At 32.6% G+C, this 16,728-nt stretch overlaps 1 protein-coding gene across 5 annotated transcripts in view; it reads right to left on the reverse strand.

The window, feature by feature from the left end:
* LOC106472897 overlaps positions 1-16,728 on the reverse strand; it is a 104,507-nt gene that overhangs the window by 64,205 nt on the left and 23,574 nt on the right. For 3 of the 5 annotated variants that reach the window (XM_022402334.1, XM_022402333.1, XM_022402330.1), the window contains exons 2-5: positions 15,643-15,794; positions 12,234-12,319; positions 8,044-8,202; positions 3,722-3,814 (exon numbers count right to left, since the gene is read on the reverse strand). In XM_022402334.1, the coding sequence (XP_022258042.1) occupies positions 3,722-3,814; positions 8,044-8,202; positions 12,234-12,319; positions 15,643-15,794 (490 nt within the window). The remainder of the gene's footprint in view (positions 1-3,721; positions 3,815-8,043; positions 8,203-12,233; positions 12,320-15,642; positions 15,795-16,728) is intronic. The other 2 variants (XM_022402341.1, XM_022402337.1) reach the window with 2 other exon arrangements.

The following is a 16,728-nucleotide window of genomic DNA, read 5'->3' on the forward strand; positions in this document are numbered from 1 at the left end:
CACCTTTGAGTTAACGTTAAATAAATGCTTCACGACTTGAAAATCGAACATCGGTTGTGAACAGCACTTACCATTTGCAATAAACAGATTCTCTTTGTTTTGGCGGATGGAAAATCACGTGCTCGATGATGTATGCAATAGTGTCCACTGCTGCAGCCTGCCTTATAGCCAACTTCAGAAGCAGCAGCAAGTACAAAAAAGTGAAAGTTTTTATTGACAAAAATTAAAACCGGGACATTTTGGTGTCCTCAAATTACCTATGGGAACACTGGGACAGCATTCCAAAATTTTGGACGGTCCTGGCCAAACCAGGACGTCTGTTCACCATTTTTATACTTTAGTTATGGTAATAACAGCAAATGTATATACAATTTTTGAATTTTTTTTCTCTTTCATTTGAAATTATTTTGCTCTATATTCTTTATGGATATAGCGTAACGTCATGAATAGTTCTTGGGGCAAATAACACAGGCCTGCGAATTTAAAGTTCATAAAAGTTGTTTTGGTTTTAATAACGGATTTTCCATAATTCAGCTACGCAGATTTCGAATATAATATTCTTTCTTTTACTATCACGTAAAGATTTTTTTTACAAATCAGGAAGAAGAAAAAAGCTCTTACTTAGATCAAATTATTATTTCGTTTACCACAATGAAAATTTTTTATTATTATGTTTATTTCTCGTGGGTTCTAGAACGATCGATAAGATTTTCACGTCGCGATTGGTCTAGAGAAATCTATAGCCAGTGGTGGTTAGCGTTTTATGCATAACAAAATATGATCCGATTTCAATGAAAATGATTCAATTATGTAAAAGAACATATGACATTTAGTGAAAAATCTGTACATGATGGAGAAAAATTGATATTATTTTCGGATTCAGCGTACAGGAATTACTGTACAATATGTGAATATTTCAAGACAATCAAAACATCGCAGGCCTATGTAATTAGTCGAACTAACTAAGATGTTTTGCTTTATAACCTCATTTATTTATTGCACGTACAACTGATTTTGCTTTGATACGTTTATTATTATTGCATTCTGTTTATTTGTTGAATTTCGCGCAAAGCTACACGAGGACTATCTGCGCTATCCATCCCTAATTTAGGAGTGAAGCAGCAAGTCAATATCACCACCGTCATAATATAACGCCCCCCATGTTCGCGAGCATGTTCGGTGACGTGATTCGCCCCAAGACCCTCAATTAGCGAGTTGAGTGCCTGAATTCTGAATTTTTCTGATTTAGAATGCATAGCTAGGACTTTAACATATAAAATTAAATTTACAAACGAATTATGTGTTTGTGCATATATTCTCGGGCATATAAATATACTTATAACACTCAATAGACAAGCTATCCTTTTTTAGAGCTTTGTGTGATGTGTGTTGAAATCTGTTTAGTAAAAATTTTGATCCACAACAGAAACTCGCCTGGCTAATGCTCATCTACGTAGTTGAAAAGTATCCGTTCTCCATAGAAGTAACATAAAAAACAACCTAGAACTAGGTGGAGGTAGAGCACGTGAGAACATGTCAACTTGACAAAAGATATAAACAACAAAAACCTGATGTATTTCCGTGACATTTTATGATTTCTCCAATGAATGCCTTTCCTAAACCTTTTCCTGCTGCCCTACGAGTGCTCATCACTGACTTACATCCCGTTATCGGACTGTTTTCTATTGTAGATGGCCAACCACGGAAGCACTGTCTTTGTTAGGCACTTCCGCGCAATTCATTAAGTGTCGCTAAACCTAACAGTCAATAATCATACACGTATATCCGCTTCATTATTGCCCATTAAAGAGTTCTGAAACTTATCTTGTCCAAATATCATACATACAACAACCCAAAACGTGACCTTCAACTAAAAACATGTGGATATTTGAGTATACTGCTTCGTGCATAAACTTTGATGTAATGTTATTTTTGCATAATAAATTGATAAATATGCATGGACAGGGTATGACACTGTGGTTATACTTCAAGTCTATAAGGTAATTACTTTGAGACAGGGTATTACACTGTGATTATACTTCAAGCCTATAAGGTAATTACTTTGAGACAGGGTATTACACTGTGATTATACTTCAAGCCTATAAGGTAATTACTTTGAGGCAGGGTATCACACTATGGTTATACCTAATTTAAGTCTGAACATTACATAACTTACATTTACACGGATATTTGGGTTATATTAACACTTGTTCGTCATTGCTGATGACTAAAGCTAATTATAATATGCTTTGAGTGTACTGGTGAACAATCACGCAATTGTTTGAAAACAATTTGTAGCTTTATCAAAAGAAAACTGTACGATCATTCCGCTGATGGTCATACAGTTTGTATATAATTAAAAAGAAACGTATGCTTGCTCCATATCAAGGGATTGGACATCCTCAAAATATAATTAGCGTCATGACTCCTTCAGGGCAATGACTTGATATGTGGTCTACAAACTTATGGATCTGAAGAAAACCAAATCGTTTTCATCTCGAAGGGTTACATGTTTTATCAAAGTAATTACCTTATAGGCTTGAAGTATAATCACAGTGTAATACCCTGTCTCAAAGTAATTACCTTATAGGCTTGAAGTTGGACGAGTATCAACGTTAAATAAAACACAATTTGTGTGTGTGGTATAAACGTTAAAATTTTCCTGCTTCTGTCTTAATATATCTAGTATTAACTTTTACATTGATGAACTATTTAAAGGTCCTATTGTGGTACTATTAGACACACTTATTTATATTTGTTCTAATAATTCTTATCTAACACATTTTGAAGTTTATTAGTGTGAACTGAATAAAAAAAATAAGCTAAAATACGTTTAATTCATTTTTTTTCTTCACTGAGAACTGATGAATGTTCATTATTTCTTACTATCACACTTCACTGGTCATTTTCTTCCTGTTCTTATCTCACTAACTTCTTTGTATTACAATTCAGCCTTAACTAAAATATTTGTGTAAGTTTCTGAATTTCGTGCAAAGCTACATAACTGCTATCTGCGCAGCTTCTCAACAACATCTACCACTAGCTGTTGTGCTGTTTTAATCGAATAAAGGTATATGATCATAATTCTTATAGCGCACCCACAGCCCCAAAGTTGAGGAGCACATTGTTGTGACAACTGGCTGCAAACCGTGCATCCTTGGAATTTGATCATAATTCTTATAGCGCACCCACAGCCCCAAAGTTAGGAGCACATTGTTGTGACAACTGGCCGCAAACCGTGCATCCTTGGAATTTGCTTACAGTTCTTATAGCGCACCCACAGCCCCAAAGTTAGGAGCACATTGTTGTGACAACTGGCCGCTAATCGTGCATCCTCGGATGCACAATCCGAGTACGCTAACCACTAATTCACGCCCTTGCCAAATACACAGATGAAGTTCCGTGACTGTGTAATGTTATTATTTTTTATTTTTTTTATAAGGCTCTATAATTAAGGTAACTTCATCAATATTGTTTGGAAATTGATTGGGGGTCGAGAGAGGTGGCGTTTGGTCATTCCCTAGGGGTATGAAAAAAGACCCAAACTTTCTGTGTATAAATGTAGCGGTTGAAAAACACTAAATATAATTAAGTAGGAACCTTGCATCATTTTTTTTAAGCTGGCTAACAGGTGGACCGTGAATATTAACACCTTTCAAACGATCATCATTAAAACTTATTTAAACTAGCTCAAGTAATATGTTCACATAATAAGCATTACCTTTCCGGCTTGCACTAGTAATCGTAATGTTCATAGGTGTGTAGTTCCCGGTGGTAGCAGCCGGATGGGACAGGATGCGCTCCTCCATGTTTCCTGTTTTTTGTGACCAAATAAACAAACGTCCACAAAAATCTTGACGTATTTGCTCGAGAAACAAGCAAAGTAGCTGTATATTTTAAATCAATGACACTGAGTTACATGTAAATATAAACGTAATTTAAAACATTCCAGCTGAAAAAAAAAGATTAAATAGAATATTAAGCGAATTACAGCTCATTTTACTACTGTAAACATATAGCAGAGCTAGTGATGGTCAAGCATGACGGACATGACCTAACAGTTTGCGTAGCGGGCTGCAGAATGGAAGGTCCAAGATTTGAGCCATGATATGTTACAAAACACGCTCCGCACTATCAGTTGTAGAGGTGTTTTAACAGTGATGGTCAATCCCACAATTCGCTTAAAAGTAATCGAATAAATAATGGTCGCTGCTCATTGGTTCCCTCCTCTTGGTCAGTAGTTCTAAATTAAGGATGCTATACCTGAACCTTATAAGTGTCTCTTATCTGAACATTTAATTCATGTGTCACATAAGGTACAGTTCAGGTTGAAAATACCAAATACCGAGATTATTCAGCTCGTAACAAATCTGGGTGTCACAGATGTCCTTTGCGCAGTACGAAAGAGAGTTTATTAGTATTCTAATTTAAATATGAATTATTCAAGTAACGAATGTTATACAAAGAAATTTTTTTTCTGTAAGAAATACGAAATACCATAGCTACTTTATCAATGACAAATAAAAGAAAAATAAATAATTTTCAATACTTTCTTGTTATTATGGGAGACTAAAAAGCGAAACACGTACAATGATGTGAAATACGTGCTGGATATAAAATGACGGATTTATCAGTGTCTAGCTTAAGTACCACACTACTGAAGTGACTTAATACTAAGAATAACATATTCGGTAATCAACTTCGAAAACATCCAAACTCCAATTCCTAGAACATTTCATAGTTTCACAGTCTTCCATTTCTTTGTCAAAATATTTTTTCTGGTTGTAAACCAATGAAAAATATTTGTAACTTTTAGTATAATATAAAATGTTTTGTAAATAAGTTACTTATGAATAATATTGAATAAAATAAAATAATCACTTTTAGTACTTTCTTCAATTACTTACATCTTTGAAATTGCTGCAGATTGAAAATTAAAATTTAATAGGTTAACACAGAGAATGTTTTCACTTTCTTTGCGCACAAGGAAATATATACAGGTGAGTTACTTGTTTGTGGAATTGTTTTAACAGTCGTGTTTTCATTTCTTGAATATGTGAAAGCAAAGGGTCAGTCCTGAAGGAACTACACTATATCATCTTAAGGCCCTGTATGGTCAGGTGGTTAGGGCGCTCCACTCGCAATCTGTGAGTCGCGAGTTCGAATCCCCGTCACACCAAACATGCTCGCCCTTTCAGCCGTGGGGGCGTTATAATGTGACGGTCAATCCCACTATTCGTTGGTAAAAGAGTAGCCCAAGAGTTGGCGGTGGGTGGTGATGGCTAGCTGCCGTCCCTCTAGTCTTACACTGCTAAATTAGGGACGGCTAGCGCAGATAGCCCTCGTGTAGCTTTGCACGAAATCCAAAACAAACAAACAATATCATCTTAACTTGCCTATTCAAGCTATGGTGTTTGGAGGGAAAAACTTTGGTTCACAGATGGCACTATTAGTCGAGGTGATTACTTAGTCACGTATAATGTTTAACTTATTATAAGGTCCCTTATTAACTATTAGTAATGTTTACTAGATTATAAACATTTTTGTCATTTGACGACGTTCACTAGAGATACTAATAAAGTAGATATTGGTAAATATTTTTACTGTGGTTATCATCGCCACAGGTTACAGTAGTTTAACTTACATTAAAGATAACATCCGATTTTACGTTTGTGAATCACATTCGTCCGTGATTTTTTTTATATAGTTTAAAGAAAGACTCGTATGAAACATATGAAGTGGACTATGAAATGCTTATGTAAGAACTGCGAGCGTGTCAATATGATAAACTGTTCTACAACACAAGTAGCAAAAGACATGAACACTCAAGAATTTGGGTAAGTTGAAATCTAAACCAAGTTGTCATTATAAATTACTGGTTGAAAGATAAACCACTTTGAAAATAAAATAAAATAATCATAGATGAATAAATAAGTTAAAAAAGGTCCAAAAAAAACTTAATCACTTTTGAACAATGAGTTATTTAACAAGAGGAAAAAAGAAAAAGGCATGATGTAATATCATTCCAAGAAAGAAATTTGAAACTTTTATATGGATAATATATCTTGAGCCTCTCACGAGAAGTCTCTCACGATCAAATTATGATATGATTGTTATATATGTTCCTTAAAATTAAAACATTTTTCCTTTCAAATTTACAACAATGATATGTTATAGTTAGTTTTTGTGGTGCATATTGGTGTATAGAAGACATATAAATGCTAGAAATAAACGACCTTATAACACCAAAATGTTGTTTTTATTTAATTAGACACTCAACGTTTCGCTTTACAGCTTCTTCAGGAGTATTCACTAAGACAGTTTGTAAGTCTACTGTACACGGGCGATCAGCATAGAAACCCGTTCTACTCGCTGCATTAAACGTCACTTTCGTTTGGCGTCGGTTTCTGGTTGTAAAAATTGAAATGGTTGCCCAACTCGAACAATTCGTCCGATTGCTTATCCATTAAAACTTAAACTTTGGGTGGTCCACCCAATTTCTCTAGCAATTGTCATCTAAATTGGTTCTGCCAGTTTCTTCAAACGAGATTGTTAAGTCAAGACGCCAGACAGACAGACAAACGAACACCACTTCTTTGAATGTATGGATAAGTAAATTATTCCGAAAGACAATATGTGTATGTTCTTCTCTTGGTACACAGCGATAACAAAAAAGAAAGATAACATCTTATCAAAAACCATTTAAAGACGTGATAAGAGCACGGATAGTATTTTTTATGTCTTGTGATGCGCTCTGAAACACCGGTGACTCATAACAGTTGCTATTACCAATAATAAACATTAATACTTCGGATATTCTGAGATACTTATATAGAAAGTAAATTTTACCCACCAAAGTTATAAGTTCAGAGTTTTACCATGGAATGTGCAGGATCACCGCACGCAGTGTGAATTTAGTAAGGCTGAACTCTGCCATAAATATTACTTTTCCAATATGAACATAATGTAAGGTCAAATAAAACCAATAAATATTTTATTATTCGAACATTTTTCCAATAATTTTTCAACCATTCAAACGTACAGAAAGCTATTGTTTAAACATCTGTTAGTTCAGTTGTTGAATATAGTTCACACGCTTCATAACGCAATAAATAATGAACCGATCTAATTCACTACGCTGAGTTTAAATATTGCCGAAAATAAATCAGCTGATGAAAATCAAGTTTCAAATAATGTCCAACATAGACGTTTCAAAATGATAGTACAAAAGTAGTCCTAGCAAATAATAGATAACTTTGTTAACATAATTCCTAGGCACCCTATATACCTGTGTGTGTGTACCCTAAATAAAATATTCCAATAACATTATTTTAATACAGTATCACCTTTTAAATACAGGTGAGATATAGAATTATAGAAGAAAGAGAAAAGAAATGTACAATATTAATTTCAACAATTTCATAGCAATATCGTTTTCCTCACAAAATAAGAATGTTTAACGTTATGCTGTTTTTTCATTCCTTAAACCTTGAATATAATTACAAAAACAACAACAACAACGTATTGTTAAAATATTAGATTTTTCATAGATCCGCGTAAGAAAAGAGATGAAAGACGAAGAATCACAAGGCAATAAATATTTTCCCTTTTTTATGTTATGGAATGAATAATAAACATTTCGATTTAAAATTACAAATGAGAATTGTAAATTTGGTTTGCCTGTAAGTAATACATTTCTACTCAATTTATAATACCTACGAATATTTCACAGGGATACAATATCCCGATTATATCAAACTTCTGACACAACGAATCCAAAAGAAAGCGTGCATCACTACTTGAAGAAAACCATGTATCATTACAGTTTATTTCGGTATTTTCGTAAGTAAACAAGGGGCCCTCTTTTAGGATAGTTTTAAAACGAAACTTTCAACCGTTTCTTTATCTGAAGCAAAGCTTAGACGTAGAAATTATAAAATAAATCATAGTAGTCTACGTTACTAAATGCTTATCTTTTTAGGTAAACAAAACTCAGAGCAACTTCACGGTGAGTATAGTTGTAAAAAACAAAAAAGAACTCACTTTGATCAGCCAGCGAAGCCAGTTTTGTGGTTGTCATCGAGACCGAAGAAGGACTATGCGTTCCATTACTTCTGGTAAGGGATGGCTTAGAGGAAGTGTTTATAACAATGGTCGTCGCACAAGTTTCAGTAGAATTCGTTGATGTTGGTAAGGTGTTGGCTAAAGAAAAGTTACCCTAATTGAGTTATCATTCTTCTTATGACATATTATCATTATCAACAACACTTTTCTCTACCATTGTGAGTAATGTAAAGGTTTTTTTTTTTGAATATGCAAAACTTAATATATCACTAGCGATTTCGTAACATATTGCAAGAAATTCAACACACTAAAATAAACTACGTTCATTAATGGAAAGTAGTATTATTAAATTCCCTTTAATTTTTAATATATATTATTCATTCATATGCAATCTAAAATTTACTTTAAACTTTTGATTTTTGATAAAATTATTTTGTTGAGCTTGCATCAAAAAAAGTCCAAGTAAATATTTTTATCGTTTTCACTTATAAATATTATATATAATTTTCTGAATTTCTACAACTTCATAATTAACGAAGTTAGTTGGACTTTTAAAATACATAAAATGTTCTATTGTTCTAGAAATGCTAGGGCTTATTTCTATGACACAAGTTATCAGCAATAATGCTTAACAGTATTTTAAAACATTATTAATATTCGGAAACAATTATATCCCTTCATCTTTCCTTTCATAAATCATGTTTTGTTTTTCTGGATCTCTGCAATGCACATGCAACTATAATTTTAGGATTACTTTTCTACACAAGTAAGCACACTTTTTATGTAACTAAACCTATAAAGATAAGAAAGTTTGCCCCAAGTTTGCAGATACATACTAAAGTCATGGTAATAACATTGCTCTTCCCGTCTTCATCTGAATAATTATTTTCAAACATATAGTTATTTGGAATTATGAAAAGTAAATGTAATTACGATATTCACATGGAAAGTCACAATATAGTTCTGAATAAATTAAGTATGAAAGGCCCAAGCTGAACCATGTTACCATTATCTTTTTTTTTAATTTATTTTGTCAGTTACGGCTTGTTTAGTGTATCGATATTGGTTGTGTATAAACAAATAAAAAAATATATAGAAATTATTTATATTTTTCACGCTATATTTATAAAACATAAAATGTATGACAAGTTTGATAAGAAAAAACTTAATTGCAGATGGTAAAAAACTATAGATGCTTAGTTTGCCATAAGGAAGAATTCGAACAAGTACTTTACAGGTTTCACGATTCTTTATTATGGATAGGTTAGTACGTTATGTGTACATTTTTAGAGATAAATATAAATATGTAACAAAAACTGCAGCATACTTTAACAAAATTGAATTTTAATAAACCTTGACGACTACTAATTATATATATATATTTAAAAATTTGCGAGTTAATTCGACTCATATTCACCACTAACAAAATTCTAGTTAAAGAACTTCGAGTAATAGTGAATATTTCTTCTCAGACTTTAACTAAGACTTAGACATGAGATTAAGCAATAGGAATAGAAAGTGAGTCTTTGAAACATTGAAACACATATTACTTTGCAGGAGTTGCTAAAATAATTCCATAAGAAGCTAAAATGGTGGAAAAAAGAAAAATGCACATATATTCGTCGACGCCTTTGCAAGCGTTTGAATGATTTTCCTTGCAGCCACTTTGTTTTATTAAAATGTTTTTTTTTTATTATCGTCATATTTCTGGTTATTGCCCTTCCTTTCTTATTACTATTTAATAAACTTCTAAGTTATCAGTTTAGAATATCATATCGAAAACGTTAGTTGTATATTACAGTAAATTGTTAAACAAACTGTTTTTCTTTTAACACAAACTCTTGATAATACAGTAGATACTCTATGTTAGGATTGAGGAAGAAAAAAGATACGTTTTTAAACTATATTTTAATCATATTCATCAATAATTGTGTATAAAGTGCAGAATATTCAACAGTGGAGTAACCGAAAATTTAGTACTTTTCTAACTCTTGCACTATAGTTAAAACCGTGATTATTTCAGATTTTCGAAAAACTGATATCTATGTTTTTATGTCATATATGTTTGTTACAGACATTGCAAATACTGTCACGTTAAAAGCCATACCTTAAGAAGGATGCAGTTATAATATTCAATCGAGCTCCTTGTCTTTCCAAACCAACAACAAAGTTCGGTTTACATTCAATATTATTAACAGAGAATAATTCTGAATTTAAATATCTGTAATAATCAAAAGACAGTATAAAAATCTATATGATAATTTCTGTATGACAGTTAGAATACTATTATCGAGTCTGTACAAATACATACCTTACAAAAAAATTCTACTTTCAGTTCAGCTTGTATATCATTACTGTTTATGCAATCATTTTCCCTCTTCCATAACATAAAGCATTCTAGTAACGTATGAACCCGAGTTTGACAAGGTGGTTGATTTTCACCATAATTCTCTGTCTGTCTCCGTGACGTTTTACTCACGTGATTCGCTTCATGCATGACAATACCACACAAGTTCTATCTCTATAAATCAGCAAGCATTGTTTCACTAATTTAGAAATGAAAAAGAAGCCGCATACTAATAACATAATAATGGTCTCAAGAATCTATAGAAGTAAAATAAGTGAAACAACGCATTTTTATTTAGAATTCTTAGACGTAACTACTAGTTGCACATTCTGTTATACTGAATTTCTATTCAACGTAACGGTTTTAAGTACACGCCCAGTGTCTTTTACTTTTTGTTTACATAAGCACTAATCGAACTACAATTGAACATCAGACATTTATAGTTAGGCCTCGGTGTAATATAAGTAATAGAACTTAAATTGGCTGTATTTGCAAAACGTGAGTTATCGAATCTTTAAACATAAAAAAAAAAGAAAAACAAATTTATTGAATAAAAATCTCAAATATTTTTTTCCTGACCATTTACTTTTCAGTAGATAAATGATATCTAATATAATCGCGTTAATGTTAAACTTTTAGTGTTGGGTCTATAGCATGGTTCTATGCGTTTAGTTTACACATTTGACATCACTAAGTCTACTGGTAATTTAAAATAGAAAAGAAGTGTGCCTTAAGTTATTGGTGAGTATCATATGAGTGAAACTGATGTTTTACTTTAAGTGCGAAAACTAAAGTTCAAAGTATACAAGAGAAGAAACTTAGCATTATTATGAAATATTTACTTTAAGTCGGTGAAACCACAGTTGCTCACAAATATTTTACAAGCTTTACGTTTTGATTTCTACAGCAACGCCCTCCCCCCCCAAATGGCACAGCGGTATGTCTGCGGTCTTACAACGCTAGAAACCGGGTTTCGATACCCGTGGTGGGCAGAGCAAAGATATCCCATTGTATAGCTTTGCGCTTAACTACAAACAACCAACCTCTGCAGCAACAATAAATAACAAGGTTTGCCCTCTAGTGAGAGAATATAATATTAAATGAAGGGAAATATACAAATGCATATGGCGATAGCAATTAAATAGTTATTTAGATCTAATTAAATAGAAAAACTAATTCTAACGCACTGTTTTTATCAATTCCAAATCTTATTACGTTATAATTCAATTTATTTCATACCTTATAGGCTACCATTCATAGCTACACAAACAACGATGCCGATACGCTTGCCTATAATAATTATATTTTCTGTAGCACATCTGTAGTTTACAGAAGGAATTTACCTTAAAGTACTTTATAAGTTATAAATTAATCAGTGAATTTCAGAAAATATAAGGCTGTTATTTATATATATATGTGTGTGTGTGTGTGTTTGTATGCATACCGATTTGGGCATTTATTTTCATTTTCACACCAGCAACAAGTACGTAACAAGGTTTTTCCACTGAGAATCGTAGTGTCATTATTCTGATGTGAAAGCACATGTAATTATAAAAACAAACGTAGCATACTAACTAACACTGAAATAAAATGTGAGTCTCTAAACAGGCATAAATAATCCATTAACGATAACTTTCCTTTCTTTCTTTCTATTTGCAGGTATTTGTTTATTTATTTTCCGTTTTTTCCATTATGTTTATTTTTATACGTATATATAAATCGTTTTTTCTGCGTAATAATTTAATTTCTACATGCATCGCCTATAATTCATTCTTATTTATTTTATAAGGAACTATTTTTTTTACGCCTGATATTTGCTTACCTGTGATATGTGTAGCTTTGCTTTCGTCGTTTACTTCAATCGTTGTGCTTGATTTAAACATACCTTTGGCTGGAAAGTTTTCTTCTCTGCAAATAAACGTATAATAAATGTTATTCATCTTAATAGGATAAACATAAACTGCATCAACTTGTCTTGTTCTTTTTTGTTGTTGTTACTTCAAATACGCCATATACATACCACGTAAAACAACAAATATTACTAGCTACATCAGTTATTAAAATAATAGCTGAAATAATAAAAATTAAAAATGGCTCGAAAAGTTAACTTGGCATCGTAATATAAAACTTTCATCACATTTACAAATAGTGCTTTTTTTTTTCTATGAAATAACTATAGTGTTTCTGTCAAAGCTAAAACATTGTTCTTGATAAGTTATTTTATACTTACTTGCGCAGTAAAACTATGTTTTAATGATATATATTATATTTCTATTTTGATATAAACCTAACGGAATTTAAATATCAAACACGATATCAGTAGCATCTATAAAATATAGGAGCTATTAACCTCGTATCTGCATAAAGAAATATCTGCTGTATACTTTATTTTTAATTATTTCTTTATTTTTCCGTACCTGAATTAGACTCAAACATTCAACGGTTTATGTTCTCTAACAAACCATTGCGAAATAAAATGTTTTTTTTTTGTTGTTGTTGTTTTTTCTTGCTGTCGAAGGAATATTTAAAATCAGAAGATTGCCGTATTTTAGCTATAGGCTAGAAATTATTTTTTTTTCTGATAAAAATGTTTTTACGTTAGTATCTAAATAAATAGGAAGCTAAATTTGTCCGATCCTGTAAAAGAATGCTTGGATTTTTTTTTAAGATATAACTCATTTTATTATTCTTTCTCCATTGCAATAAATACTTTATTTTTTAATTTATTCATTATCATCGTTAAACTTACAAAACCTCTTCTGCTGTTCCTGAAAGAGGTTTTGTATTCTGGCAGTACTCAGACTTTACAATATTCCTCACAGACAGGCTCAGATTTCACCCTCTTAACTTCACGAAAATGAAAGAACAAAAGTTACATTGATGTAAAGCGAGTAATATTTATTTCAACCTCAGCATCATCTAGCACAAAATCTTTTGTAACCAAGATGAAATAATACACTCTACACCCAATATCTCGACAGAAATCACAAAAAAGCAACATTTTCAAATATAAACGTATAACTACTGTAGAATGAAAACAAAATTTTCTGGCTTACAGCCCTTTGTTGTTTGTTACTCTGTTTGCACAATAATTCAACATCAGTAACAGTACTATCTCCAGCCTTAGCATTGTCTTTCACATTTTCTGGAAAAGGAATGTGTGTATGTGTGTGTCCCCCAGAAAGGTTGATACTCAAGATCACAGTCAAGGCCATACTACTTGGTAGAGGAACGTGCCACCAAACTTGGAGTAGAGTGTCCTGAATACATGATATTCGGAACGATTAAGTTGCATTTTTAATTGGAGATGAAAGTCTTGGATCGTGAAAATGATGCCGTTGTTCTTAACTAACTTTATTCAAATATAACATAGACTTGTTTCTGGTTCATAGCTTCATAATGTAATAATGAAGATAGCTATTAAGAATTTCCGCATTTACTTTTTGAAATTGCTTTAAGATGTTTTTGTAATTGAAGTTTATCTAAAAACAGAGAAAATATAGCTAAAGTGTTAATACATCTGAATGAACTTAGAATAAATATAATGGTGATATATCATTATATCCTGTTCTGAAGGGTTACTTTAAACCTTTTTAAAAATATACACATAATATATTTACAATAAGAAATATCTGAAAATTTTCTTTCAGTTTTTCACAATCTCAAACAATCTTACATTGTCATTTATACAAAGGGTTAATAGACTTAAATAAGGACGAACTGCATATGCTAATGCAATAGCGTGTCACACGTCGACATGTTTTAGCACCTATTTAGCATCAATCACAGTAAACTTCCGATCATTCGGCAGTGCAATGCCATCACGGAATAGCTTATGACTGGATATTGTGTGACTGCTCTTTACGAAGAAAAAATATTCACACAGCAATTATATGCTGTAGAGCCGAAGTTCACAACATTGTGAGTAAGTGAGCCTTCAATGTTCTCCAAGAAAGTGGAAACCTCGCACATCAAAGCATTTTGGACACCACAATGGACCCTGAAACCACACACCAAGTCAATCAGGAGCAACGCCTTCGTTCTCAAAGATTGGTTACGAAAGAGAATCATTCATCCCAAAAACAATTGCAGTAAAAACTGAGAAGGATTTAAAGTTGATGAAGACTTACAAGTTGCCAACCACGCCTTAAAAACAGTTGTTGTTTTCATCATAGATATGGTCCAACCACATACCTTTCAAGCATCCTGATGAAACTCGATGGATTTTTCTTTTTGTTCTATTTAAATGTGCTCTTGGAAGTCGATGCCCAGAAAATGCGTTGTCGGACAGTGGTGAGTAACTAAGACTATACGAATGAGCACGATTGAAAATGACCAAAGTGCATGGTGACTGAAGGAAGAATATCATATCTAAAATGATAATATATAAAAATCTACCTATTCTAAGTGAGCAAAATTACTCCACAAATCCTAATTTTTGATATCATACAGAGTCTTATTGTCCTCAATGTGATTTTGGTAACAGTTAGTTCTCCCAGATTCTATCATTTTAAATATAAAGATTTCTTTATAACGAACCACTGTATAGCTCTAAGGACAACAGGAGACTTGATACGTTGTTCATATAAGGCGCAATTAACCCTCACTATATGTAAATATGTACGGGTAACACTTTTTCCTGAAAACGATTAGAAAATTTTACCGCTTAGGAATTATATTTTTATTACACGTCACAATTATAGCAAAATGGAAGAAAGCGTAGTTCAATAGCAGCTATTCCTGAATACTTAAGTTTTTAACTGTCTTATTACTGAATTTATATTTTGATCGTCTTATGTCGATATTAATCCCCCACAAAGCAACAAATGAACAAAAAAAAACAGGCTATCATAAAATACATAAATGTTTTAATCTTTCAGAGCTGACCCCAGTGATTCAACGGTAAGTCTGAGGGTTTATAATGCTAAAAATCAGATTTCGATACCCGCGGTTGGCGGAGCACAGATAGTTCATTGTGTAGCTTTGCGCTTAACAACAAGCAAACAAGATTTTCAGAGATTTATAAGCTATGAAAAAAAGTTAACGTACATTCATCGAAACTCTTTTCACTGTTGCTTTTAGCTTGCAGTGAATGCTTATTAGTTATAAAATATTCCACATTTCCAGTTAGCACTATAGAAAAACTAGTTATGTTAATTGGTGGCACAATCAAGCTTTGAAGTAAATTACTGTTGTAAATATAAATTATCTAGGTCCACTTTTGGTCTTACCTTCGTAAAGTTAAGTTTAAGGTATCTCCAGTAGCTTGTATTAACTGGTGTGCCTCGGTTTGAGTCAGAGAGACTACGGTTTTTCCATTAATGGCGTCTAAAACATCTCCTTCTCTAATTCCTCCTAATGCAGCTTTGCCTCCTCTTGTCAGCTGCAGATTATTAACGAAACAGTTATATCAGGTTTACAACTAACTAAAATAGAGAATACTGTAAAAAATGTTAGTGTCATTTAAATATAACTTTGTGGCCTTAGCGTTACGATTCCCTTCATAAGTAATATTATTGTATGGCAAGTGATTTATTGTTGTTTTTTTTTACTTTTAACGCTGTTTGTAATATCTCAAGTACGTTATAGTTAACAAGTTCTTATTCCTTACTTCAACAATAAAAAAATTATAACGTTTCATAAGATCTTCCTGAAAAAAATTCTTTATTATTCGATCCACAGAATTTGTAATGATCCAAGGATAATTATTATCTTCCCAAACCAATAAAACGAAGAATCAGCTTAAAACTTTTGGTTTGTTTTGAATTTTGTGCAAAGCTACACGAGGGCTATCTGCGCTAGCTTTCCTACAGGAAGGCAGCTAGTTGACACTACCCACTGCCAACTCTTGGGCTACTCTTTTATCAACGAATAGTGGGATTGACCATCACATTATAACGCCCCTACGTCTGAAAGGGCGAGCATATTTGGAATGAAGGGGAATCGAATCCCCGACCCGCAGATTGCAAGTCGAGAGTTCCAACCACCAGGCCTTAAAACATTTCAAGATAAAATACTGACTCGGATAAAGTTTCATGCGTCTGTGGATATTATGCAAATAAGAAACTTTTTATCCAGGGACTTAGGAAGGAAATCTAAAGTGGGTACGGCCCAATAAACCTTGGATATTTCCAAACAAACAACAGGACGCATTTAGTCAAATATCATGTAAACGCTGACAATGATGTTGTAAGCATTATTTATTGTTAATTTTTTGCACACTAAATCGATCAAAAAAGCGATTTGGGTCGAGACATGCCAGCTCCTACGCTTATGCTAAGCAAGAAAAATAGCTAATAGGATGTAGGACTTTATTT

This window comes from Limulus polyphemus, unplaced genomic scaffold, assembly GCF_000517525.1.
Source record: "Limulus polyphemus unplaced genomic scaffold, Limulus_polyphemus-2.1.2 Scaffold124, whole genome shotgun sequence".
Taxonomy (NCBI): domain Eukaryota; kingdom Metazoa; phylum Arthropoda; class Merostomata; order Xiphosura; family Limulidae; genus Limulus; species Limulus polyphemus.